The following is a 27,796-nucleotide window of genomic DNA, read 5'->3' as shown; positions in this document are numbered from 1 at the left end:
CATGATGCGACATAAAAACTTTGTGCAGTCTCCCGCTGCCTTCCATCTCGACCCCAGCAGGTCCGGCAGGACCAGGCTCTCACAGCACGGTGGAGACGTGAGCTGCTGAATTCAAACGTGCCACAGAGAGGCTGGGAGTGAGGAGCGGTCACCGCCCGCCACCACTCAGGGGACCGTTGGGACAAGATTCAACTTCTACAAAGACGGCTGGACTCTAAGTGTGTGGATGTAAAGGGGCAGACTGTGTTGGAAGATAAACATGCTAGGTTTTCTTAAAGGTAACTCTTTCTGCTGTAGGCCCTGGACATATCAATCCCCCCGTCTATATGGATGGACGATATAAAATCGGTTCCATAAGACAATAAAAACATATTCACCTCTAGTGTCTTTTTTTTATACGTTTATTCAACTGGTCTGTGCAGTTGATGACACAGTGGCATTACTTTATGACATCACTGTTACTTCTGTGTACTTTATCCTGTACCATCACTGTGGAAGAATCCACACTGTTGATGCAGAGGTTCAGTCTGGTAGACAACTCGCCTCACTCCTGCTGCAACGACTACACAGCTTCTGAATATGTTCCCCATTTATTCAAACCACTGCAGCCGAAATATCTGACTTCTGGAAGAAGAGTTCCACACTCACTGAGCCTTACAATGTGTAGGACAAGAAAACACACAGGTGGCCCCTAAAGAGCCCAGAGGGACTGACGGTATCTCTGAATCTTAGTAATGCAGTTCAGAACAAAAACTCTCTTCCAACATGGTTATGATCCCCGAACACAAAGAGGAACAAAATAAATGCCCATTTCATCTGAACTATGCTGCAAAACATTTTTCTTTTTATAATACTTTTGCTCGTAATGAATTGCCGTGCTTCTTGCTCGGTGGAACTGCGGAATCAGAATGTCACGTAGGTTATATCGACAGCAAATCGGCAACTATGAAGAATAGCACAAAATGATCGGACGGATGAAAACACGGCGTGATAATCTGACAAGAGTGAAAGAAAACCACTACGAATACTTGTAAAGTTTTGCCTATGTAACAATCTTCATATGCGGATTGTAACAGTTCATAGATATATCACATTTGAAAGTTAAAAAAAACCTGTGATGAATAAAATCACCACAACAGCTACAGTAAATCTTGCCATGACTTGTTACAAAATACAGTCCCTACAGGAGCAGCATTTGGCCTACTTTCAGGCCCCTGACATGTTAAGTGCCTACAAAACTATCTGACATATTGTACATTGGTCTAAATGTGTCTTTTTTATACAGATACCACAATTTGACATTTCATATCAATGCAATTTAATAGTTCTAATATTCTATCTGTGACATGGGTCCTTTTTCCCGCCTCAAACACTCATGTAATAGAACAAGTGCCTTTGCCACAAACCAAAATTATAAATTACAACACAAACATATAACTGATGTATCAAAAATCTAAATCATATTCTGGACCATTCAGAGAGTAAAAATCCACCTCTACAAATCTGCGGAAACTGTAAAAAAACAAAACGTGTGTCATGCACTAAAAACTCAAGTCCGTGTATGAGAAGCTTTGCTGCGGTCTCGTCGCGACTGCTCCGGCGTTAAAAAGAAATGAACGTCGCTCTCCGGTGTTGCCCCGTCGGTTCCGTTCGGCCTCCGTGCTCGACGTACAGGATGTGGTGTCGTCACAGCGACAGAGCAGGTCTCCGTCAGGCCTCCTGATCCAGAATGCTGACGCTGCCCTCTTTTTTTTTTTGCGGGCTGAACGTGCTTGTGACTGAAGCACGCGTGGTGAAGCTGTGTATTTGTACAGGTGCATCAAGGCAGAGCTGCGTTGTGCTTTTATGCATCTGTTGCCTCAAAGAGTCTTGCGACTGAGCGGGGCGATCTTTAAAACTGGCTGGTCTTCTCTGGGAGGATGAAGCGCTCCTGGTCTTTTCCTACGGCTCCCGCCGGCTTCTCCCCCTTGCTCTTGCCCTTTGCCTGGGTTGTGTTGCCGCCGCTCCGAGGAGCCTGCAGTTGGCGTTGGCGCTCCGCACTGTGCCATATGCCATAGCCAAAGTAGATAAGGAAGCCTGAAAGAGGGTGTTGGAGAAAATCAGAGCGGATGAAAAACACAGGCTATAAAAAGGAATAGTGGAAATAGGAGATATTTGCTTCCCAGCTGAGTGAGATCAGAAGATTGATACTTCTGCTGCGTCTGTCCATTAAATATGAGGATGGAGATGGTTAACTGAGCTCAGCATAAGGACTGGCAGCAGGAGGAAACAGCTAGTCAGTCTCCATTCAATGTCTGGAGTGTTTAGTCAGTAGAAAAGTTGTAAAAATGAGGAAACCTCAGAAGAAAACAAAACTACAGAAAGTCCGTCACCTTGGAGCTGCTTCCCTATGAAGAAGAATACATGTTGCCACTCACCCACAGCCATCCACACAGAGAAACGTATCCAAGTGTCGCCGCTCAGCTGCACCATGAGGTAAATATTGACAAAGATGCTCAGGATGGGCAGAAACGGCAGAAGTGGAACCTGCAATGAAAACAAAAATTGGTTTCGATGTGTTGGATTCAACCGTGATGGAGAACTTGTTGAGCGCTGCTACACACCATGAAGGAGACCTTCTTGTTGGTCTGAGGCTGCCTGCAGACCATGAGGACGCAGCCGCCGAAGATGAGCAGGCACACGCACAGCAGCACCAGGATCCACGCCTCCACACGCAGGATGGAGCCGATGTGGTACGTGGTGAGATAGCTGACCACGCACACCACCAGCACTGAGGCCGAAGAACACGCATTGTGACAGATATTCAAATGTTTCAATCTTTTCAGTACATTATACAAAGTGTTTGGGGCCAGAGCATTGAAATAAAAAGGCTGTTCGCCTTACCCAGCACACAGATGGACATGTTGACCACACTGGAGGACTGCTCAGAGGGCGAGGCGGGCGGGTGCAGGACAGTCTGCACGGCGGAGCTGCTGCTCTTCAGCATGTGGAGGTGGGACTCAGACTCCGTCAGGTCGGACTCGCCCTCCCCGGAGGACAGGTAGTCCCTCTCGGCAGTCGCCGCACGCCCCTCCAGAGCCCAGTCTGGCTGGTACCTGGAGGACAGAGGCAAGAGAGGCTGTGGTTTACAACATGCAGCATACCGGACAACCCAGGAGTCGAGGTTGCCCGTCCTCCTACTGGAAAGAGAAGAATGGAACGCCACTTGAAGTCTGAGTTCCTTGTTAGAAATGACTGAACTCCGACTTAATGGTCAAGCTGTTGTTGACGTCGCCAAAAATGTAGGTGGACACTGTAAATTGTCAAACATCTAAGGCAACATTAAGTATATTTGCTTGTAGTTTAAACCTCTCTGCATGTAAATGAATGTCAAACATATTACCAAAATATGATTAGGCAGCTGGTTACTGCACTACTGACAGTTCAGTTGTCTAATCACTGGCCCAACAAAACCCCACCAGCTTGACACAGTAAGCCATGATTTTTGTGTATGTATGGAGTCACGGACCTCCAGGAATGCCCGAAGGTCGGAAAATCTAAAAATTCTCAACCGTGAAATTCCGACTTCCGACTCAGAACGGAACGAAGCGTATAGCCTGAAAAGCTGCGCTGCTTTCAGCGTTCAGTGTTTGTTTTTCTTTTTTTAAATAGTTTAAGTTTTAGTTTTTTTTACTTGACAAAACAAGTGAGGCCTGTAAATCTGGTTCCAACCAGAAAAAGGAACACGGTGTCACTGTCTGCTGTGGCTGTTAGCGATGAATCCCTCTGGTGTTACCAACAGCGGTGTACAGCAAGTGCAGAGTTTAACAAGTACACAAGCCGCCTCACATTCACACAACGGGGGCATTCACGGTGCTTGCATCACCGGTATGACGCAACGACGTGAGCTGCGGGTTGCCGTACCTGTGGTCTCATAGAGAAGCTTTCACAATACTGCGCACAAACACGTTTTTTCCTTTACTATTTCTGGTGATTTTTCTATAAATGTACCCACCTGAGGATCAGCACACACATGGCAACCAGCGAGTAGGCCAGCAGAGTTCCAATAGACATCATGTCAACGAGAGCCTTCAGGTCAAACAGGAAAGCCATGATGGCTACAGCAAGCAAAAAGAAATAAAATAAACACACACATTCAGCATTTAAAGAACATTAATAGGTTAAAAGCATTTTAAATACTAAAAAACAATTTAAATACACACAATACCATCAATGCAATTACAAATGGAAAAGCTTCAGATGCAACATCCAACAAATGCACAACAAAATGAAGTCGAGACGCCAAGTAAAGTTCATGCAGAAAAATGTGTTCACGCTAAATGAGCCGACAGCTGAAACCCTTTCCATAGCGTGTGTCGTTTGATGTGAGATGCACCGCGGCGCGGCCTCTTTTTTATCTCAGCACCCGACTCCAGCGTGGAGCGGATCTCAGCGGTGCAGCTAAAACGCAGAGCAGCGGTACGTCCGCTGCTGCTCACGACATCACGTTCGATATAGAAAACAACTAAGAAAGCTCCCCGGAGCAGTGCTGCCGGGGTGTGTAGTACGCGGCCCATCCGAGGGTCCGCATCTGGCAGCCGCTTCACCGGGGTCGTTGACCCCGCAGGTCTTTTAACCTGAGCACAGTGAGCAGGATGTTACTCTACGTACTGTACACCCGGGTCACACTGAGCAGGAGAGCTTTCTTAACACTGTAAGACCACAACAACTGTGGTGTAGCACATTTCTTCTCTCCCTTGTTATTACATTAGATCGGCGTCTAGAAGCCTTACAAGGCGCCAACTGATTCTGCCGATTCTGATTCTGAACTGCTGCTTCGAGATCAACGTTGGCATTAGGATGCTACGGTAAAATGTTCACAATGACAATGCTAACATGGTGATATGTATAGAGCTGCAACAGTTAATCGATTAGTAATCGATTACTAAATTAATCGCCAACTATTTTCGATAATCGATTAATCGGTTCAAGTAGTTTCTATGAAAAAAAGTCACATTTATCTGATTTCAGCTCCTAAATGTGAATATTTTCTGGTTTATTTGCTCTTCTACAGTGAAATAAATATCTTTGATGTGTGGGAAAAACTAAACATCGTCTTGGGATTTGGGGAACACGATCGACATTGTTCACCATTTTATGGACCAAACAACTAATCGATTAATCGAGAAAATAATCGTCAGATTAATCGATTATGAAAATAATCGCTAGTTGCAGCCCTAGATATGTAGCAGGAATAATGTTCACCGTGTTCACCATCTCAGTTTAGCGTAATATGAAACATTTTAATATTACAATTACAGGTAGACTATTTGGAAAAAAAAATCTGATTCTGACTTGATGACAGGTCAAATGGCAAAAAAAACTAAATGACTACAGTTTTTCATGAGATAGGCAAGTACTGACTGTGCCAAATTTTATAAAAATAGTTCCGAAGCCAAAGTGTTTGACCAAATCTGCATTCCTAAAGTCATCGCTGCCAGCATGGATACTCAACTCTGCAGCAAGTGTAGTTAGGTAATAACCAGTAACTATTCAATAAATTGAATGAGAGATAGATGCACTTCTGTCCTGAAGTGGTGAGCACAAGATAATTCTTGAAATAAGGGTAAAAAAATATATAAAAAAATAAAAACACTTAAAAACCTAAGTGTAATGATTGAGTGAAACAACGTCTCTGAGCTTGACATGCAGCCATCACCACCACCACGATTTGCATGAGATGTAAATTTAAAAAAAACCAAAGCAAGGCCACACCACATTCCCAATGAGAGGCGAGTCCTCGGCACAGGAGCTTACCCGCAGTGGTGCCTGCCGCCATGGTGGCAGCTACAGGCGACTGGCGCTTACTCACTTTGGACATAAATTTGAACAGAATACCGTCTCGTGCCATGGCAAAGAGAATGCGCGGCAGAGGGAACATGGAGCCCAACAGGCTAGGGAGAAGAGGGTTCATGGTTAAGTCGAGGGCATTCTGGGAAAGAAAACATGACACCTGCACAACTGTGAAAGAAACCGCACGCCTCTGGCTGGAAAACCTGCCACAAAATGATGGATTATAAAGCAGAGAATTGAATAAAATGGCAACATTTTAAGGATAACTCTAGAAATTTAGGAGGCAGAAGGGGCGACAGATTGACCTGCCTCCTAGACTGCGTCTTTCACAGTTGAATGGTGGAGAAAGATTATCAGGAGTGATCTCACTTCGGACACATCCCAGGCTCTCACCTGCTACTACACCGGAGGTCATAGTGGCAATAAGTGGGGTCTTCGTCTTAGGATTGATTCGGGCTAAGGCTTTGAAAAGCACACCGTCCTCTGCCATAGCATAGATTACACGAGGCATAGGGAAAATGGAGCCCAGCAGGCTGCGTGGAACAGCAGAGACATGCAAGGCCAACACGTTAGTCAAGAGCAGCAAAACACAGACACACACACAACATCACACACATACAGTCCCGTCTTTAAAGCTTCAGAGCACAATTAACATCAATGAGTGTCTTTCTTTCCTGCAGGCAATAGTCCCGTTATTTTTATCGTTGAAAGATTTACATTGACCTGAACAAATGCATTACTGACGTCTTTCATAGTCTATTTATTTTTTCATGTTTGAAAAGTTATGTTCCATTTGGTTTTAGGGGGGATTCTTTGAAAAACTGTCTGTGTTGCGGAACAGTTTGATTAAAGCTGCTGGAGGGCAGCAAGATACACAGCATAAACACCAACTGCTCCAAGATTTAACCAATTTGATTTTATTGACAAGTGAAAATTGGATAAATATGCACATGAGTGTCGATCATGGGACGAGTCGGTGACCGACATCCACCAGGGTTTTTTTGGCAGAAAACTGAAGGGGAACTAAAAAACCCCCAGGAAGGAAAGACAGAATTAAGAAACGTCTATGCATCATTTGGAGACAAACTTGACCACCTTATTAATGATCCCCTTTAATTATGAATAATACATTATAAAGACATGCAGGTATCTCAAAAGCGTGGCACCCACTACGCCCCCGTTAAGCAACAGGAATCAATCCGATAACAAGACGATGACAAGAGATGTATGGTCACAATTTTGACCACATCTCGTCACTAGCATCACCCATTTCCAGGTATAAAGTAAAACATTCTACGAAAACGTATATCTAAATGATGAATCATAAATAATGATATATTGTTCTCAACCCATATCTTGTTTAAAAAAGTGCTGGTTACCTGGTGGAAAGGGCACAGAGGGAACCAACAGCGACCACATATTTGGCAGGGCTCCATCCCACATACTCAAAGGCCATGGGCAGAGGGCTCTTCTCGTCCAGCAGGTAGTAAGGCATCATCAGGGTGAGCGCAGCCGACACACCAAAGTACGCCAGGAAACACACGGTCAGCGACACCACGATGCCGATGGGAATAGCCCTCTGGGGGTTCCGCACTTCCTCACCTGTCGCACACAAATGCGTTTACATTCAGCCGGTGGCAAAGTCGAGTCAAACTGAACCGCAATCTGTGCAAAGGTCAACCTGTTGTCGCGATGCAGTCAAATCCGACAAAAGCATAGAAGCAGGTGGCAGCTCCGGCCAAGGTCCCACTGAAGCCGTAGGGCATGAACCCTCCCACTCCATAATCACTGCTCACATTGGCCGTGAGCGACAAGTTCCTGAAACATATGAACCGTTGTTCTATAACAACACTCGGACTAAAAATGTAAGTGATCAACTGCCTCCTGCCGAAACATGATTACATTTTGACATTCATTTGGCAAATAAATACCCTTCCAATAAAAATGTCTGTAATATCAGTTTCACTGAGTGTGGTTTCCTGGCAGATGAATACATTACCTCCGCACTATGGTGACATTTACGAGGGATTCTTCCGTTATCTTCCAGTTGTACGTGTCTCCCTTGACGAAGCCGGAGATGATGACGAACAGGAGAACGAGCACGTTGACCGAAGTGAAGACTTTGTTGACCCAGGCCGATTCCTTCACCCCAAACGACAGGAGCCCTGGACGACAAGCACAAAGACGACAGCCGTGTAATGCAGGTGTAATGGTTACCACGGTTACTGTTTTATCTTGGTGTGTTATTATGGTAACGTTTGCTATTTATGGACATGAATATTTCAATGTTCTTGAAAAAAAAAGAATAAATCCCGATGGGTACATAAATATCTGTACCAACATAGATGGCGTTTTTTTATAATACATGATATGTTAGAGGAAAAGTTTGTTTTGGCCCTTTAATATTAATCTGCACATTTGCAAGCAAATCTGATAGAGCTGAGTGTAATAAATACTGAACATTCATGAGAGAAAATGTTAAAAAGATAAATGTCCATAAAGATTTCTTTTTTAATGATTAGATATCAGCCATTGCATTGGCAGGCCATTAGATAAAACGCAAGATAAAGTGTGCAGTCATAAATGTGTAATGTAACCACACTGAATTACTTTAATTTAGTCATAAAACTGACCAAGAAAAATTAATATGGTCATCAACAGTCACTGATGATACTAAACCCCCAGCTGCTTCAGTGGTCTGAGGTCATACAGAAACTGAGGAAATTATTAGGGAATTTTTACAAGGAGGGGGGGGGGGGGGGTCGTGTGCTCCTCGTGGACTCACAAAACCCAGGCCTCTAGGGTGTATGTGCTCGGCCCCGTTAACCTTCCACTTAGCCATGCTTTTATTGGATTGTGCCAGCCTTGGGCTCACGAAAAGTGTACCAAACTTAATCTCCATTCTTTTTCTCTAGCCTCCATAGTGAATTCTATATTTGCTGCCTTACCAGAGAGCAGCAGAATCAGGCAGACGGCAAAGAAGTCGGGGTACTGAGCCAGACCGGGGGAGTTCATGCTGAAATAGGTTTTACAGAATATCTCAATGTGTCCTCCGATCATTTCATCGAATGTGCCACTCCAAGCTCTAGCAACCGAGGATGTACCTGTGAGGAAAATGAACAACAGACCCCGTGAATACAAACTGTCACCTTTAAATAACTTCTGACATTTTCAATAACTCACCGATGACATAGGAGAGAATTAGATTCCAACCAGTGATGAAGGCCCAGATCTCTCCTACAGTCACGTAACTGTAAAGGTAAGCAGAGCCAGTTTTGGGGACGCGGGCACCAAACTCAGCGTAACACAAACCGGCCATGACGGAGGCCAGGGCCGCGATTAGAAAGGAGATGACAATGCTGGGACCAGAATTTCCCTTGGCCACCTCGCCGGCTAGCACGTAGACGCCGGCGCCCAGAGTGCTGCCCACTCCCAGGGCGATGAGGTCGACAGTTCCCAGGCAGCGGCAGAGCTTGGAGTCCTCCAGGTTGCTCAGGTCGACCACTTTTCTGCGCACCAGGGAGCGGCCGAATGACAGGACCTGCTCCAGCATGTTGACGCGTTCTATAGTGGGAGAGGGAAAGAAGAAAAGAGTGGAAAATACCTGTGCCTAATCAGAGAGAGTTTTTTTGTTATTTTAAACAAATTTTTAAAAAAAGAGGTTTGAGTCTCTGTAAACTGTCGTGTCCACACATGCTGTTTCTCGTCACCTTCCACAAATGAGTGGATGGATGAATCAAAAGTGTGCAGTTGCACCAGAGTGTGTGCATGCAGCATCAGAGCATCAAGTCATAAAAAGTCAAAAAAAATCTGCAGGTAGACCTCATCCAGTCGTCACTATTTTACCTTATCTTATCATCCATATTTGCACTTTTAGAACATTTAATGGAAGGTGCAACAATTGTGAAATCGAAGGTCTGTGACACCGTTTGACTGAAAGCTGCACCTGCTTTTGTATCTTTTGTCTCTCGTGCAGCTTGTTAAAACATATAGGAAGGTCTGTTGCATAATGTGAAGATGTAACAAAGGTGGGGTCAGGGCTGTTGAGGGGGTTTGTTAACCGAGCTACGAACTATGACGTACAGTTAGGAATGCTGCCAAACGCTATAGAGTGGTAAAGTTCATACAGTGAGTAGCTCATTTAAATCCATTGTTTGGGGGGTATGGTGCAGATCTAAGTACTCAAAGGGCTGCATTCATAAGCAGACCATGAATACAATGAAGACATTCCAGTAGCTCTCTTTACTAATTACATTTTAAGAAAGGACATAAAAGGGGAAACTGCATAGTCTTCTTTGTTTCCATTGTCTGGTGTCTAAAAATGTCTCTTTTCATTTACAGGATCGGTGGGGCTGCCGCCTGAAATATTTGCATGAATACAATATCACGAAGGAGTGAAGTATGCCTGATCTCCAATGAATAGTTTCTAGCTTGCTTTTGAAGTTTTAAGCGGCTCCATCTTTGAACCGAATGTGAAACTTGTGATTTTCTCCGCCGTTAATGTAAACTGACGACCATCCAAACGTGCACTGATCTCCATTAAATTTTCAGACACCAGGAGAAATGACGGCTCATTAACATGACAATGTGGCCTGTATTGCAGCGTCCCCAAGAGTAGGGTGGAGAAAAACTGATGATCACAGTGACCTGGATAAGATTTTGCAAGTTCAGTTTTGGAAAAACGACAACTACGAATTTGCAGTAATTTAGGTTGTCAGGTAAACTGTGAATATTTTAAACATTCCAGACTCGCCATGTACTGTGAACTATATAGTTCACATTGTAGAGTAACAGCAACATGAAGCACATACAGTGGCTAACTGAACATGCTGAATATCTCTGCCTTCAACAGTTTCACAAACAAGTAACAGCTCCTGTAAACCTCTACTACATTTGTGAATTTCTTATTCTTAATTTACACACAACAAGGTCAGATTTATTATATATTACATTAGAGACATGCACCTACCTGTTGAAATGAGTGTGTGTGAATATGACTGGTCCAAGTTCAGTCACTGAACCCAAGAAGTCTGTCAGAAGTGCTCTTCTTCCAGCTTGCTTCTGCAGGACACCCTTGAGCGGATCAGAGGCACATGGTAAGGCGCAGGTAAAAGTTAAAATTACTATCTACTGATCCCATGAAACTCTGCTCCACCAGTCTGCTCAACACTAATGGACTATGCTGGCATGCACAGTGTGCAGAGCAGTGTTTTTACTCCGCCCCTCTATGTCCCCACTATTTCTTCATGGGATCTGACGTGAGGTCCCCTGAGGGAAGGGGGGGGGGGTCAAGAGGGGAGGAGGCGACCCCAGGGAAACAGGGTGGGGGGTGGGGTGCTTCACCTCCATGGTTGGTGCTCGGAGGAATATCACTCTGTGGAGGCGACGGTGCACCATAAGCTCCCAACGTGGGCTCACACAGCAGAGCAGAGGGGAGAAGAGCAGGAGCCTTTTCAGTAGAAACGGAGACTTCTAATGCACACTCAGGTCAAACAGATCCCAGCTGCCCAGATGCTCACTGACTGCTGATAAATGGTTAGGCAACTGACGCTGACAAACATTGAGGCCGAACACTGTTTACCCAGTGCGGTCCACAGGAGTGCTGCTAAAAGCATGGGTGCTGATTGGTCAATGAAGGGTGGACAAGCTATGGTACTGGGGGGTTAAGTCCCCTTAATGGAAGATGGGTATTGCTCAATGTTGCCTGAACTATTGGACCCCGTGGACATTGCAAAATCAATAACACAGCTCTGTGCCGTACAACACCGAAAGCCTGGACTCTCCATGACAACATGGTTACAGGTTTGAGCTCTCGGAGAAAATGTCAAATTTTTGTGCCAAACGCTGCCTGCGAATTACAACTGAGGCTGAGTTTGCAGCAGACAAGTGTTTTCTGCCAAGACCAGCTCAAACCAGCTTAAGACCTCAGTGGGAAGGTGGCAGCTGGCCCTTGGAAACATTGTCCAACCCGCGGAGTGGAGAACTGACAGCATGACAACGGCCAGTTCTCTCTGTTTGTCCATCCAGCCGGTCGGCCAAATATCATGGCCGATCGCCCACCAAGTCTTGGCTTCAGGGGCTGATTATCTGACCTGCATGCTGATGGGAAAGCAAATGCTTTCCTTAATGGTGGGGTGACTGGAGACGCTAATGCTGGCTGTTTGTTTTACACACACACACACACACACACACACACACACACACACACACACACACACACACACACACACACACCTACATTTAATGCAAATACAATACGGCTCTTATCAAATGAGTGATTAGCAGAAAAGTCTGGGGAAAAAATTACGGAATATCCCTGTGGAATGTTAAGTCACATTGTGCTAGTCCCTGGTGTATAGTGCGCCAAAGAACAACTTAATCCATTAATGTGCTTGTCGGGCTTGGAAATTTGTCATTTGGCCTTAAAAGATTTTCTTTAGCGCACAAAGGCCATTGAGTGAAATCAAAGGATTTGGAGCTTACAAATTAATAACTTGACTTTCCCATAACTTTTATCCGATGTTCGACTTGTAGGGCATACAATAGTTTTTGGGGCATTATGGCCAGAGCGAGAGGCAAAGCCATCATGGCCGTTGGGAAATTCCCTGCTGCTTGTTACACTAATGTAGTTTCAACTATCCATTGCCAAACACATTTGCTTTCCTTCCATGACAATTTTGTTTCCCGACAGAATTCACAACATAATACATACTATAATACTTTGTTCTGGTAACGTCATAATATCCTCTGATACCAAAAAGACTCACTTTTGGAATGGTGCATTAAGTGTCTTCACATGCGGGTCGTCACTGTAACCATGGAACGGGTGGAAAGGAATCACCGGCCCACCAGGTTTCACTGTTGACCGGCGCTAATTGTGTGAAGCCAATTGAATGCATTTGCCCTCCAATGGTTGAGCGACCTGGCTTCAAAAACGTGGATATGGTCAACAGGTTGAGTGGTGTTTGCCTTGCAGACAGCGGGACTGCTCGCTCCAGTTAACACTGGTGTCACCAGGAAATGTTAGAGTGAACAATTACTGATAAGGCAGACGGCAGCTTCGTGAAGGATTAAGACAGTCAGAGTGACCGCTGGTCTGAAAACAGCAGTTGTCGGGCCAGGAGGATACTTTAGACCTCAAGTAACTGATGGACAACATTCTACAAGATGACCTTAAGGACAAAGCCATAGATGACTTGGGGGTAATCAACAACAGTAACATCCAATCTCTCCTTTGGAATATTATTAAAGAAGAAATTACACGCTGAATTAATATGGATTTAACGATTAAAAGGCAAAGTTTAATTCAAATAAAAGCAGTTTGAATACCATCACAGGTTGACATTGGCTGACTGGATGTGTAAACTGAAATAAACTTTATCTTTTTCAGTGTTACTAAGCTGAACAAATACAAAGACAGACTAGTGTTAAAGTAGGAAGAGTCTTTATGGTGAGGAGGCCGGTATGAGCCGTGGTTTAAATGTTATAGCTCCTGAATTTAACATAATGGTACAAAGCCTCTTCATATTATATTTTAAGAACAAGCCCGAAGGCATTACCTGTTCTTAGTTCGACTTAATTCTCTTTTTATTAGGTCGGAGGATGAGGCATTATATATGGATGCGTTGATCGTCATTAGGTCAAAGTCCCTCCCCCTGCTCTGCTTAGTGTGATTTCCTGTCAGGTCCTTGTATGTGGTAGGTCTGAGTCTAGAAAAAAACAATAACAACGACATTTAAAAAAATGTAATCTAACAGTGACTTTTCATGGATTAGGAAACTACACTGGCCAAAAATTTGAATGTGGGTCAAAAGTCTTAGAGTAATAAATACTGTGCAGTGTAGAGCCCGACTGATGTGCAATTTTGGGGGACAATGCCTTCAACGACATTGGGATATGAAATTTTTCCAATATCGATATATATCAACTGTTATGTTTATATATTCTTTTAAAAAAGTGGGCTATGGTTCCAAAGAAGTCGTATTCAAACTCTTATGACAAAGAAATGTAATTGAGGCTTGATATTTCACAGTTTAACCATAAACGTTATTATGACATACTATAAATAAAAGGAAACTTGAAATGTATACAAAATTTTAACTTATTAAATGACCATCTTTTCTGAACCGTTACTCTTTAAAACAAAAGTTGTCATGTTGGCACATATCGGCGAGGATAAGCGTCGATACAGATATGTCTGTGACCGAGTGCATTCAGCTCCATCCATCTTTTGCTTCGACACATCTGGCAACAGAAACAGATTCCTTAATACATGATCTGTGATGACCAACAATCTTTTGGCTTGTGGGTTAATTGTGTCCTCGGGCTGACTTCTCAAGTCCCTTGGGATACAGTGACTTCTTCCAAAAATGAATTCCAATCCACGATGACAAAGATAAAACCTCTGTTACATTAAAAGTGTCTGACGTGTCATGCACAAGGGATTTCACAGGTTCACAACTCTAAATAAATATTTGGTTTTGCACCTTCCTTCTACACTTCCAAACTCATATGAGGCAATTACTCTCGCAAGACATGCACTGTGATTAAACAGATGCAGTATCATTCATAAACATATATCACGTCAGTCATCCGAGTGATCAGATCTTTCTTTTATCAACATGAGACAAATACGCATTTTGGGGTTCCTCATACATGAATACAGCTCTGTAGGAGTGTGTGTCTGGCAGGGCTCCCAGGCGTCAGTTAGTCAATCCCTTCTGCTTAGTTTTACTAGCCACTTTATTGTATTGTCTACTGTCCCACAACAGATGGCTGCTCTGCTCGGGGGTGTGCAAAATTATCTGAATTATCAAAATTATTACTGTGAAGATGTCAGAAGAAATTGATGAACATAAACGTGTCACTGTCTGTACAGATAAAAATGTGTGTACATCCAATTTAAAATCATTTGGGATTCATGTGTGTTTCCACAAGGGTTACCTTTACACTAACAGGGAGATGTATACTCAGAATTTACAATACTGTATTGCTCAAATTGAGCCTTTAAATAACATTTTAAACTCTCTACTTGCCTACTTTGTCACACACCCCTGAAATCTGGGGCTGGTTGCATAACTGATACCTGGGGCACTTTTAATCTGAGTGGCAACCCACCGTGACGTCACCCATTGGTTTATGAACTGCCGTTTTGAGGCTTTGAGTTTAACATTGTGACCAGTGCCATCTTGTTTTTTGGCAACCAGACATAGGAGCGGGTGGGGGGGCTAACTGTGAGCACATTTATTGCACAGTGTGCACACACCTACACTTGCAACCATGCAAAACGATTGGAAGGTACCAGCTGTCAATCACGCTGTATCCTCGCTCCAATGTATACGGTGCTTTATCGCAGTTTTTACGTTAAATGAGACCACAATTTACAAAATGAACATCATGCTGTATTGAAGAAGACTTGAAACAAAAGATTAAGACCATTAACTCCTCAGGAAAATGTAGTTTTGTCATAGACTTATAATTCACTTATATATATTTAATACATGCTCCAACCAACCAGATGAGTTGAATCCAACATTGTCGACTGTTATTATGATATAGTTTATCTTCAGCCTTCAAATATTTGTGTCAAAAAGTCAGTGACTGTTTGCAGCTGAAAAATAAAACAGGTTCGCTCTTGTCACAATTTTATTTTCAATATAGGATGTTAATAAAACAACAAAATCATAAAGAATTTACACAGAGAGCGTAAAAGGATTACGGCGGCCAGTGTCACTGGCGAAGCTTCTTCGAATATGAAATAAAATGGTGTGCAAATCAACAACCCCACCGGGTGTTCAACACACCACCAATACATTTTGTTGGGGGCCTGCTTAGACCATGACACTACCTCCAGAGGACTAGATTCATACACCATGCTCAATAAATGCAGAACCTCGCCATGTCTCACTCATAGTCCCAACCCAAGCGGGAAGAAGGTTATCACATTATTACCACAGGAAAAGCCTCAAACCTGTATTCTCTCAAATGAGCAGCAGAGGGCAACTCCACTGGTTGCAAAAAAAGGTCAGTTTCAATAGAAGTCTCTGAGAAAATTACTCTACTTCTCCCTTCATTTATAAAGGTCAGTAAACATTTTCCTGAGGAGTGAAGTCTTCTCCAATACAGCATGATGTTCAGTTGGTCTATCAAAGTCCAATTAAGAGTAAAACAAACAATAGAGCTCGGTATGCATTGGGGCGTGGATACCGTTGTGTGATTGACAGCTTGTACCGTTTCATGGGTGCAGGTGGCAGGTTGTAGGTTGCGCCAGAGCCGTTGGGAGAGAGTAGCGACAACAGAAGTCCAAAATGCTTGCACGTCACGTGACTCATGTAGACTGAAGATAGTTCCCGGAAGTTCTTGGCGCGCAACTCAAATCCATTATTCAGAGCGACAGAACTGCGACTTGGGGTAGTTAGTAGTTAATAAATGTATCTATTTAAAATATAGCAGACCGACATGCCTATGTAGTTACTCTATGTAGTTAGTCAACACGTTTTTCATAAATCATAAATGAATCATAATCCACTAAAATGCCGTGATGCGCATGTTGATTTGATTCAGCTGTGCTGATAATATACAATCTGATCTATTTAAACGTCCTACCCTTCATAAGTGCAACACAGACGGTCCATTGACCCATTGTGCTGCTACGCTAAAGCGCTGCTGCTCACTTCCGGGAACTATTGAGATGCTCAGTGATCCGCCATTGCTGGGGGGGAAGGTCCACTGGAGTGAACGGAGTTGTCGTTACTCTCCCTCTCTCAACGGCTCTGGGTTGCGCTCAAATTATTATTGCCATAATAACTTGAAAATATCTTGATATGACCAAAAAAATCGTCACGTTACAAGGTGACACGGGTCAGTTTTCTTTTTGCTGCAGTGGCAGTAATACACTTCTGCAAGTTTTAATCATTTCTACTGCTGCAGAAATTCACCTGCCGTCACCAGGTGTAAATCGTTTCTTAATTGGACTGCTGAAATTAAAAAAACACACATTTTAAGCCTGAAAGCAACAATGATCCTCTCAGTAAAAAACATATGCTCTTATATTCTGTATATTGTTCTACAGTATTGTATATTCTCCACAACGTCCCTCTCGCCATCATTAGCTCACTTTTAAGCTAGCTTATTTAGCCTCCAATTTAAACACTTCCTTAGCAATGAAGGTTGTTTCATTTCTGTGAAAAAGTGTACGAGGACGCTTTTTTTTTCTCTTAAAACGGACCTTAAGTAAATGTCTGGGATTTACTTACTTTTGGTGAACACGCGATAAAAACCCTCACTTGAGCCAATATTTTTGGTCGGCAGCCTGAAATGCCCTCTAGCATTTTTATTTCTTAAGGCCACGGTTTCCGCACCGAGCGGACTTTAGGACCCCGCGGCGCAGTGAGGGCAGCTCGGGGCAAGGAGAGCAGTGTTATGGTTACGGCTCTGGTTTACCTGACGAACAACCGTGACCGTGTCATCTCTCACACAAACACACTACACACGGAAGCGCCGCTGTACACATGTTGTGCCGCTGGTAGCCGTGGTGTCGAAGCTACAGTGGCGGCAGGAAGCTGCGGCTCTTCTCTCGGCTGCTGATGGAGCACATCCGACTACCAAAGGTAACCGCGGTAACAGCTCGGTGCAGTGATTAGCTTCTATGTGCCTCCGGTGACACTTCAACACGAACCGCCATGTTTACTCACGCACTGAATTGCAAAGAGTTTTAATGCCGACGACTAAACAACCGCACAGGTTTAGTTCGATGGGTGTGTCGGGCCACGTAGGCAGCCCGGATGGACTCTTCCTGCTGTCGTCGGCTACATCTGCCCCGGTGTGTTTGTGCATCAGTGTAGTTAGCGTGTGTGTGTGTGTGTGTGTGTCACAGCCACATGAATATTGTTCAAGAGGATGAGGCTGGTTGATGCTGTTCTTCCTCTTCCTCCTCCTCCTCCTCTCTCAGGTGGAGAACGTCAAGCTTGTCGACAGAGTGTCTCCCAGGAGGAGCAGGGTGGGAACCCTCTACCTGACAGCCACACACTCCATCTTCGTGGAGAGCGAGGCAGGAGTGCGCAATGAAACATGGGTAGGCACCAGCTCAGATGTTAAATCCGTGCGTTTGGGACAGTCAGTCAGTCAGTCAGTCAGTCAGTGAGTGCAACACAGCATCCAAGCATCATGATCATAATTCCTCATTTTGATTTATCTTGACCACAGGTGCTCCACAGCTTGGTGTGCAGTGTGGAGAAACAGGCCGCCGCGGCCTCGGGATGCTCCCTCCTGATTCACTGTAAGAACTTCCAGGTTCTGCATTTTGTCATTCCCCGAGAGCGGGAGTGCCACGACGTCCACCTGTCCCTGCAGCGTCTGTCCCAGCCAGGTGAGCTGCGGTGCGACGCCAAGCAAACCATTGATTTTGTGTCGTTCTTGCACAAATGAGGCTCGCATCGGAGCCTGGCCAACACATCAGGAGGAGCCTTAATATTGTGTTTTGCTGGCTATTTTGCGGCTGGATTTAACATCCTGCCTCCCAAATAATCTGTTGATAAACTGAGAAATTGGAGAATCAATGTCAGCCTCAGAATTCAGTATAATTATTGCTTTAATTTTCATCCCCTCTGTTTTGCATCACTTTGATCTCTCTAACTTGTGCAAACCGGCGGTTTTGCTCTTCAAACTCTAGCTGTGACCCAGTATTGTGTCTTGCAGAGAGTTACGTGGAGTTGTACTGCTTCTCCTACAAGCCCAATGTTGGCGAAGTAGAGAGACGGCAGGAATGGGACCTCTTGGACCTTAAGGCGGATTACAGCAGAATGGGAGTCCCTAACTCCCTGTGGAAACTCTCCCCCATCAATAGACACTACAAGGTCAGTGAGTTGACGTCTGTAACCATTTTTTTTTTCACCCAAATATGGACATTGCGGTTGCCTAGACTTTTTTTGTAATATCATTCTCTTTAAAGGTGAGTGACACTTACCCTGCTGACCTCTTTGTACCTGAGTCTGCCGCACCTCCGGTCATCGTGGGAAGCTCCAAGTTCAGAAGCAGAGGGAGATTTCCCACTCTGTCGTACTACTCCAAAGACAATCATGTAAGTTGCATGCATCTGCATTTGTCTTTATATTCCGTACGCTTGCCATGAGAACCAATACAATGTTGCAAGCAACACGAAAGACACTGGCAGACTTGGACCCGGCCCCAGGAATGGTACTGTATGAATTGATCGTGCACAATATCACAATGACAATACTTTATTTTGGCTTTCCTTGCTTTGCCACTTTTTGTTGTCAAAATGACTTGTCCCTCAACACCACCTGTCGTAAATGTTTTTCTCAGAAAGTGAGTTTTGAAAGTCACAAACCCCTAAAGTAAACACAAAGTCACTGCTGTTGAGTCATTGATGACGCCTGCCGATGCTTTCTGGCCATATTTAACAGTAAGGCAGTTAATTATAATTTTTCCATTCCATTTTTCATCTGTACATTCAATATAGACACTGATCCTGAAATGGTTAATATTCATAAAGTGCGTCTATGTCACACAAACACATATAATCGGATGGTGCACTGGGGTTCTGTATATTTGTTGTTCAGTATATTGCACGACCTTTCTCTCTGATGGTACAGGAGTAATTCCAAGCTCTGCATTTGTTTTCTAATTTCTTATGTTGCAGGCAGTCTATCTCACATGTGCAATATGTGATATAATATATACATTTTGTCTTGTGCATACATACAGTTAAAAAAAATTCTTGATACCATAATACTTATTTCTGTACACATTCATCTGAGAACACATACTGATGGTGTGGGTGTAGTGGTCGCCTATAATACTGTAGAATACTTCACATGACAATATTTATGAGGAGAAAAAGGCAAGAAACATCCACTCTGTTGTGGATGAATCATAATAATCCCCTACAATTTTGCTCGACTTGTTCATATTTGTGAAAGCCATATATTGGAATAAAGAATGAACATTCATCATTTATCTTATCAATCCCTGACTGGGCAGTTGGGAGTGCTTTATGTGTGTGAGGTCAGATTCCCAGGGCTGATGGTGCTGTGTGTGTGGATGTCAGCTCCTACAGAGGGGCTCCTCTCCAGTTCATGGGCCAGAAGGGAGAGTCACACAACAACCCCTGGCCCTTTCCCCTCGTGGCTCCTAAATGGAGATATGAGAAAATGTGTGGTTGATTAATTTAAATTGAACAGTAGGGGAAAGAAAAAGTAATGTGAATTTGCATCTGTCCCGATTCTCACACGTCGGATTACCTTTCACTCTAAATGTCGTGCAAAGTAATAATTGTACTGAAAATCGACTGTCAGGCGAGTGAACATTCCTGCATGAAACCTCCTGCCTCCTCCCAGGCTGCCATCTGCCGCAGCAGCCAGCCCCTGTCAGGTTTCAGCGCCCGCTGCTTAGAGGATGAACAGATGCTGGAGGCCATCTTGAGGTCCAATCCCCGCAGCGACTTCATGTATGTTGTGGACACCAGGCCTAAGGTGAGGCCTCTGTGCCTAAGGAGTCTTACAGTACTATGCTGTATGTTCAGGTGGGCTCTATTTTGCCACACTACGTTTTGCCAGCTGGATGTGCTCACAGCAAAAGTATTTTAAAACATCCCGGCTCTGTACTAGCTGAACCATGATCAAAATTATATAATGGCCAATTGTGTGAAACCATACTTTGTTTGGTATTATTTTGCGCTCTTAACTGCCAATCGTATGTTTTTCTAGCTGAATGCGATTGCGAACCGAGCTGCAGGAAAAGGCTACGAAAATGAAGACAACTACTCCAACATTAAATTCCAGTTCATCGGCATCGAGAACATCCACGTTATGAGAAACAGCCAACAGAAAATGCTAGAAGGTAACAACCATGTTCTCCTTAGACTAGATTTATGTACTGTAGAATCTGTTTGGAGACGACAGATATGCATTAATCACTGTCAGAAATGTCTTCACATCAGTGTTTGTAGAGGAGAAGTTTATATTTTCTTGCAGAGTCTGTTTAAATTTGCTGCTTCTTCCGTTACTAAAGCACGGTGGGACCCCCATGCTTCCCCTGTGGCTTTCATATGCACTCATGCAGACTGGACTGTGCAGCAATCAAACCTCAAATGAGCCCACAGGAGAATTTCTGGGTATTGTGCCGGGGTGCCCCTAGGAAGACTTTGAATCCATCTGGATTTTATTTCAGAGCTATTTCGGCTTCCCAGAGTGGACGGTCCGGGACCTTATCCCCCAAAGAGAGACAGAGGGCGTGAGAATGATGTGATTTCAAGTCTGAAAAGTTATAGCTGCTCTTAGTTGTGATAACTCTTTGCCCTCTGGCAGCACAAGGGAAGTCTTTAAATGCTGGAGACAGGGTTAGGGTCCGGACTCTCTCTACCCCACAGCACACTTCAGTAAGGTTTAACAGACCCCCCGCTTGGCTGCATTAGCTCAAACATTTCTTGTTAGTGGAAGAACACCCTTCTGAGTGTTACAAAACCAGAGGCTGAATGAACCTGTTCACCTGCCCGCTCTCCTGTCAGTGGCCTCACAGTGCTTTTTACAGGTCAGCACACTGATCAGCAAAACAAAACATTTTTTCGTCTCTGTGAGAACAGAGCAAATGTTTTAATTTGAAAGAGTCTGAATAATGAGTGTTAAAGTGATAAATTGTCCTCTGCAAATATAATGTCAGCCATGGAGAAACGGGTTCATGTCACTCTGGCTCTCAGTGAACCAGCAAATGTTTATGTTGAACTCTGAAGATGGATAAATAAATTTTTGGCCCTGTGTTACAGGATAAGCAAACATAGTGCAGGGAGCCTTATTGTACACGAATGGATCTGTATTTAATTGTCTGCAGTGTCTGTGTTATTGTTTTTGAATATGGCTTTGTCTTGCATTAATGTTAAAAATTTGCAATAACAAGGCTTAGACTTTCCAGCCACAAAGCAACTCTGTCGGGCACAGCTGACCTTCGCCTCACAGCAAGAAGGTTCTGGGTTCGAATCCCGGTTCAACCAGGGTCTTTCTGTGTGGAGTTTGCATGTTCTCCCCGTGTATGCGTGGGTTCTCTCCGGGTTCTCCGGCTTCCTCCCACAGTCCAAAGACATGCAGAATGGGGTCAGGTTAAATGGAGACTCTAAATTGAGGTGTGAATGTGAGACTGAATGGTAGTCCGTCTCTGTATGTGGCCCTGTGATAGGCTGACGACCTGTCCAGGGTGTACCCCACCTCTCGCCCAATGTTAGCTGGGATTGGCTCCAGCGACCCCCCACGACCCTTAAATGGATAAAGCGGTAGACGATGAATGAATGAATGAATGTGTTAGCATGTTAACATATGCTGATTAGCACTAAACTCAAAGTACAGCTGAGCTGAGGTTGTTATGTTAGCAATTCTGCAGGTATAAGACAGATATTCAAATTTTGACATGACTGGCAATGGACATTTATGAGATGACCAAACATTCAGGGAATTGAAACTCTGTAATGTCTCTATGAATAGTCAAGGTAATCCAGCCAACATCTGTCACATGACCAAACGCATCCAGCAGCTATTTTCAATGCTAGTGCAACTGAAAAAAATCAGTGACAGGAATCCAAATAATCCATCACATAAGAAGCTGAAGGGGAGGGGGGAGTCTGTTTTGAAAAACAAACTATGCCAGTGACCCAAATTTTTTTTTCTCATGCCATGTGCAGATTCCCCCATGCATACACTGTCATGGATGTTGTCTCCATAATGAAAGTGATGGTTTAATAAAGTGCAGTGATCAGGTATGCTCCATGTTTCCTGCCAGTGAGACAGCTGTGTTGTGGTTACAGTGTGTGAGCTGCGTTCCCCCTCCATGTCAGACTTCCTGGAGGGTCTGGAGAGCTCAGGCTGGCTGAAGCACATCAAAGCTGTTTTGGATGCAGGCATCTTCATCGCCAAGGTCAGTCTGGAGCTTAATCCCCGCTGTCTGCTTCACTGCCGCACTCAATATTAGCTTAGGTGTGTGTGTGTGTGTGTGTGTGTGTGTGTGTGTGTGTGTGTGTGTGTGTGTGTGTGTGTGTGTGTGTGTGTGTGTGTGTGTGTGTGTGTGTGTGTGTGTGTGTGTGTGTGTGTGTGTGTGTGTGTGTGTGTGTGTGTGTGTGTGTGTGTGTGTGTGTGTGTGTGTATTGTCCTCTGCGTGTGATACACATTGTCTGTCTGTGCAGAGGGAACTTATTTTGAACTTTACAAAAAAAACATTTCTGTTGCCAAGAAATTACTGTCACATTGAATTATTGTACGCCTACTTGCTCTCAGGCTCCACCAGTCAATTACATTAGGTAGTAAATGTTTGAGGCCAGTAAATGGCTGTGGTTGGAGGTCAGCCAGTTCTACTGAGTCAGGAGTTGTGTGCAGCTCAACAGAACGTCCTGGTATTCTGCAATTTACCAGAGGGATTTTTAATTCACGATAAGACACAATAACCAACTTTGTCCACATTCAGATAAAAACAGAAACACCAGGCAGCAATCATACAGCAGCGCAATTCAATATGATTGCTATAAAAAGTATAAACGTCTCCAAACTTGAGCATCAGAAACGCTGAGCCTCTTTCTAATGGATTTTGTATTTATATAAAAGAAAATGTTTAAATGTTAAATCATGAAATGTTGACGGACACATTTGCTTGCTAGCCCTCTTTCTTGCCTCTACTGGCGCACTTCTACGTTTATTGGCAGGTTACCGCCCTTAACTTTTCACCAGTGGAATAGGATGGAACCAGAAGGGTGAATTTGGCATCACGTGTAACATGTAAGCACTGGGGACGCACTTGTTCTGACGTTGCTCTGTACTAGCATTGTGTGAACAAAAGAAACCCCAAGTCCTGAGGAGGCAAAACTGACATAATGATTTTAATGGGTAATTTCCACCTCAGACCACAGAGACTATTGCTGTTGCCGATTTATGGCAAATTACTGAGTCTGATTGTGGTGGTATATTATGTTTTTAATGGATAACTTGCAGAAAAGTTATTTTTTTCATGTTGAAATAATTCTAATGCAGCTACATGATGTAAAGAGCAAGAAACTTTTTTTTGATTATGTTCAGAGGGAAAACACCTTTCTAGTAACTTTAAAATTTCCATGTGTGCGTGCGTGCGTGCGTGCGTGCGTGTGTGTGCAGGCTGTTGCAGAGGAGGCTGTAAGTGTCCTGGTTCACTGTTCGGACGGTTGGGACCGTACGGCCCAGGTGTGCTCAGTGGCCTGTGTGTTGCTGGATCCCTATTACAGGACTCTCCGAGGACTCATGGTAGACACTGAATCTTTTGCTCTTTCCCTTTTTGTCTGACTGCATGTTAGAAATTAGAACTGTGACTGTCACATAATCCTCTGATTTGCTCTGTATCATATCAATAAATCGAGTTACATTCTGGCTCTGGCTGCCAGTCGTCCATACCGGGCCCGCAGGGCTTGTTTCTTAGATCTGTACGATTTTTGGAGGATAACTTGGAATCCAACAAGAGCCAGTAAGGAAAATAAATAAAATGCAGTGGCCTGCTTTTGGGAATTGCCCCTGAAGTCAGAGGAAAATGACTCCACACAGAGGATGAAAAGGTTCAGCCAGTCTGCAGGGATTGACTGTGCACCTTGTCTGAACCTTAAATCATGACATACTGGAATTAAAGATGTATAATTCCTTCTGTTTCAGCACAAGTGTTTATTTGTTTTTGTTTTTTTGCACTTAGGTTCTCATCGAAAGAGACTGGGTCTCATTTGGACACAAGTTCTCTCACAGGTTTGACTCTAAACATGACTTTCAAGAGATCTGTGACCTGGAGGCTTTGTTTTGACCGCACTGTAACCCACCTCCCCTCCAGATGCAACCACCTGGTCGGAGACCCCAAGGAGGTGTCTCCCATCATCGATCAGTTCCTTGAGTGCGTGTGGCAGCTGATGGAGCAGTTCCCCTGTGCCTTTGAGTTCAACGAGAGGTTCCTCATCGCCATTCACGGCCACATCTACTCCTGCCTGTACGGCAACTTCATTGGCAACAACCAGCGGGAGAGGATCGAGCTGGGGTGAGATTTAAACCTGCTGCTGCCGCCATAACTTTCTTTTTTTCTTTTCACAGCACAGACATGTGGTCTAAGAGAAGATGGACTGCTGAGGAGAAGTGGCAGCCAGTAGTATATTACATCACTGGGCTTGTACACGTTGAAACAACTCTAAGCTAGAACACAAAATTAACTGATTATTCTCTGTCGTTATCTGCCGTTTCTCATAGAGTGCGAGAGAGGACTCACTCTCTGTGGAGTTACCTATGGATGAACCGTGCGGACTTCATCAATCCTCTGTACAGGCCAGACCACAGCCAGACTCAGGGGCTCCTCCGGCCGTCCACTGCCCCCTACTGCTTCAAGTAGGTTGTCACCAACAGCAACTAAAACACGTCTTAGTTTGAAACCTGGTGTTCACATGTTAAAAATACAATTCTCGGTTGGATACCTGTCCTCAGATTGTCCGAAAAATGCACACAATCTAAAAGAAGGGCAAGGTTTGGGAGTCAATGATGGTAATTTAACCGATGCACTTGCATTGTGTAGATTTTGGAGAGGCCTGTACAACCATTTTGACCGAGGGATGCACCCACGGCAGTCGGTCGAGGATTATCTTCAGGCCATCCAAGAGGAGACGCAGCAGCTGCATGACCAACTGGCCTCTCACAAACAGGTAGGAGCAGCGCTGTCACTTCTTACTGCAAGTCATTTCTCGTGAGAATGAAATGTTACTCCAGTGTTTGTCCTCGTCATAGAAGATAACTGTGGTCTGAATCCCGTACATTATCAATAGAAAATAGGTAAACTGGAGCAGGAGCAGGTGTGGAGAGTCACCCAGAAGACGACCACCTTGGACAAGAGCCCCACGGCGTGGGCTCTTGGTAATGACCTCACAGTGGCCAACACCCCTCAGGACTACACCGGGGACTTCATCTCCAGCAGCCCTTGTCAGCCGAAGGCCCCAGAGAGCAGCCTGATCCTCCTGCCCCACGACTTGAACCAAAAATCCGAAGCCAACCTTTCCAACGGCAGCGACCAGGAGTCGGGGATCGCAGACCTGAGCTGTCGCTCACCGCTCAGCGAGGACAGCACCAGGGATCCGGACTCGGATGAGGCTGCCTACTCTGCTGCCTGAGCAAATGTAGTGATGTGGTGGGAAGCCGAAGCAGCTTCAAGGCCACAGAGCAAACTCCACCTGTACATTCACCGAGTCACCCAGTTATCCGCTAATGTTAGTGAAAAATATTAAAAGGATAAACCCTCCATGTTGCCACATTAATACATACTAGTTGAACATCTTGTGCTGTAGCTGAAACATTTCCTTCTTACCCAAGTTACAGAAACTCTGAAAGTAATAGCCAAGATCAATGAATAGTGTCTTGTCTGCTGTTTGACAGCAGACTTACTCGAGTCAAAAGCAAGTTAAGAACAATTCTGAACTGTACTTGTAATGTGAGTGTGAAACTATGAGCACTTTTTCCTATGGTCTTCCATACACTATTTATTCAGTAGGCTTTTGACTTAACAATACAAACACTTTTTGCAAAAGGAAAACGCTGCAGCAATGGATCACAACAGCTTCATTCATTTATTCTCAGCTATAAAAAAAGACCTAACCAGGCAACAAATCCAATAAAGAATTTTTAAAGCAATAAAAGTCAAGAAACACAGCTCTAAAGAGATCAAATAAAAATTAGACATAATCAAACTGATACAACTCTGACTAAACAAAATAACAACCAGACAAACTGCTGGGACAAAAACAGCAGACCTAACAAAACAGAAGCTTCTGTCACATTGTATTTAGAGAATGAATCATAGTTGTAGCAGTTTTGCAAAGATGTATCTCCTTAAGTGTTTTGATAATTCTGTCTAACCGCTATTTCAAATGCTGTCGCACATTTCGGTCACTGCCACTCAGGCAGTCTGGGTTCAGGATTTCAGTCTAGCCTGGAAAGAAGCAGTAAACCTGTTCTGCCCAAAGTTTAGTTCATGTGTCGCTGTAGCGAAGTTTCATTCCCATAAAGAAGTTCTTATCAACCAAACTCCCTTGGCACACCACAGTGACCTCAGATGGGTTTTACAGTCATTACACTCCAATAACCAGTGGTTGGGTTGTGGTTGATACGCTCTGAATTTTTACTGAAGTCACGGCAAATTTTTACATTTTCGTCCACAATAATACAAACCAAATGTTTTTACCAAAGGTAATCGAGTATCTGCAGCCATAAACAGGACGCACAGTAAATGATGGGACGACTGAACTGGCAGACGAGAGCGTGTGAACACAAATATTCTGCTGTTTAACGAAGCAGATAAGCATCTGACTTTTTGAATATCTGAGTTGTCTTAACTGTAAAACTAGGATTAAATCTCCTCACTGTAATAGTGTAGTACACATCACTGTTTGTGCACTCCAGTACTGCAAATGAACAATGTACAGATTATCCGGCAAAGCATGTTAAGATATTTTTGTACTTTGACCTATTTTTTTTGGGGGGGGGGGGACTACTGCAATCTGGCTATAATGCATGTTCTTTTTCATTTGTATCCCAGGGTTTAACAGTCTGCTCATAACCAAGTCTGACCTTGTTTAAAAGAAAGAGCTTTACTGCATATGACTGTTTTTGTTCAAGCGGAAAAAAGAGCCACATTTATCAAAAGAACTTAAAATGCTATGATTGTGTCAATTTTGTCAAAGTTCCTGTGAAATAAATAAATATATTACTGTCAGACTGTTCTAATGGTTTTTGATCTGTATCGGATTGTGTTGGCTACATTTGGTCAGGATATATAGAACACACTGAATAGTTTTTCACAGGCACTACTCTTGTAGGCTGAGTGAACTAACCCTCTAGAGAAAAGTTTCATATATCAATAGTTTACTCACACAACAGGCTACATCTAGGCTTTGTATGTTTAATTCAGCAGTTCATCTAACCAGCCA

General features: G+C 43.9%; 2 protein-coding genes across 5 annotated transcripts; one reads left to right on the top strand and one right to left on the bottom strand.

Moving 5' to 3' along the window:
* Positions 1-385: 385 nt before the first annotated feature.
* slc7a2 (solute carrier family 7 member 2) lies at positions 386-17,224 on the bottom strand. 4 transcript variants are annotated; one of them, XM_047334529.1, is made up of 14 exons: positions 17,088-17,224; positions 13,392-13,541; positions 10,802-10,905; positions 9,016-9,396; positions 8,781-8,936; positions 7,832-7,997; positions 7,514-7,650; positions 7,212-7,434; positions 6,226-6,365; positions 3,995-4,097; positions 2,884-3,095; positions 2,604-2,770; positions 2,418-2,526; positions 386-2,076 (listed from the first exon to the last, which is right to left on the bottom strand). In XM_047334529.1, the coding sequence occupies exons 4-14, from the start codon at positions 9,383-9,385 to the stop codon at positions 1,892-1,894; spliced, it is 1,968 nt and encodes a 655-aa protein (XP_047190485.1). In that variant the 5' UTR covers positions 9,386-9,396; positions 10,802-10,905; positions 13,392-13,541; positions 17,088-17,224; the 3' UTR covers positions 386-1,891. The 4 variants fall into 4 exon arrangements, with proteins under 4 accessions (XP_047190485.1, XP_047190484.1, XP_047190486.1 ...); XM_047334528.1 differs by lacking the exon at positions 13,392-13,541 and having other exon boundaries at positions 17,088-17,208; XM_047334530.1 differs by lacking the exons at positions 13,392-13,541; positions 17,088-17,224 and adding an exon at positions 12,600-12,736.
* Positions 17,225-17,262: 38 nt separating this feature from the next.
* Positions 17,263-27,582, top strand: mtmr7a (myotubularin related protein 7a). Its single transcript, XM_035649470.2, has 14 exons — positions 17,263-17,441; positions 17,783-17,905; positions 18,037-18,199; positions 18,529-18,686; positions 18,782-18,910; positions 20,190-20,324; positions 20,559-20,691; positions 22,643-22,752; positions 23,976-24,101; positions 24,538-24,587; positions 24,670-24,870; positions 25,077-25,211; positions 25,396-25,522; positions 25,643-27,582. The coding sequence occupies exons 1-14, from the start codon at positions 17,418-17,420 to the stop codon at positions 25,982-25,984; spliced, it is 1,956 nt and encodes a 651-aa protein (XP_035505363.2). The 5' UTR covers positions 17,263-17,417; the 3' UTR covers positions 25,985-27,582.
* Positions 27,583-27,796: the final 214 nt, after the last annotated feature.

This window comes from Scophthalmus maximus, chromosome 9 (assembly GCF_022379125.1).
Source record: "Scophthalmus maximus strain ysfricsl-2021 chromosome 9, ASM2237912v1, whole genome shotgun sequence".
Lineage (NCBI taxonomy): Eukaryota > Metazoa > Chordata > Actinopteri > Pleuronectiformes > Scophthalmidae > Scophthalmus > Scophthalmus maximus.
Note: the sequence above shows the minus strand (reverse complement) of the source record. Positions and strands in the feature narration are given on the sequence as shown.

Coding starts and splice junctions, on each gene's coding strand:
- slc7a2 (XM_047334529.1), bottom strand. CDS start 9,385: ATGCTGGAGCAGGTCCTGTCATTCGGCCGCTCCCTGGTGCGCAGAAAA. Junction 3,096..3,994: donor ATGTGTGTGCTGATCCTCAG/GTGGGTACATTT, acceptor TCTGTCCTCCAG/GTACCAGCCAGACTGGGCTC. Junction 2,527..2,603: donor ACAAGAAGGTCTCCTTCATG/GTGTGTAGCAGC, acceptor TTTTCATTGCAG/GTTCCACTTCTGCCGTTTCT.
- mtmr7a (XM_035649470.2), top strand. CDS start 17,418: ATGGAGCACATCCGACTACCAAAG. Junction 18,687..18,781: donor CCATCAATAGACACTACAAG/GTCAGTGAGTTG, acceptor TTCTCTTTAAAG/GTGAGTGACACTTACCCTGC. Junction 20,325..20,558: donor TTGTGGACACCAGGCCTAAG/GTGAGGCCTCTG, acceptor ATGTTTTTCTAG/CTGAATGCGATTGCGAACCG.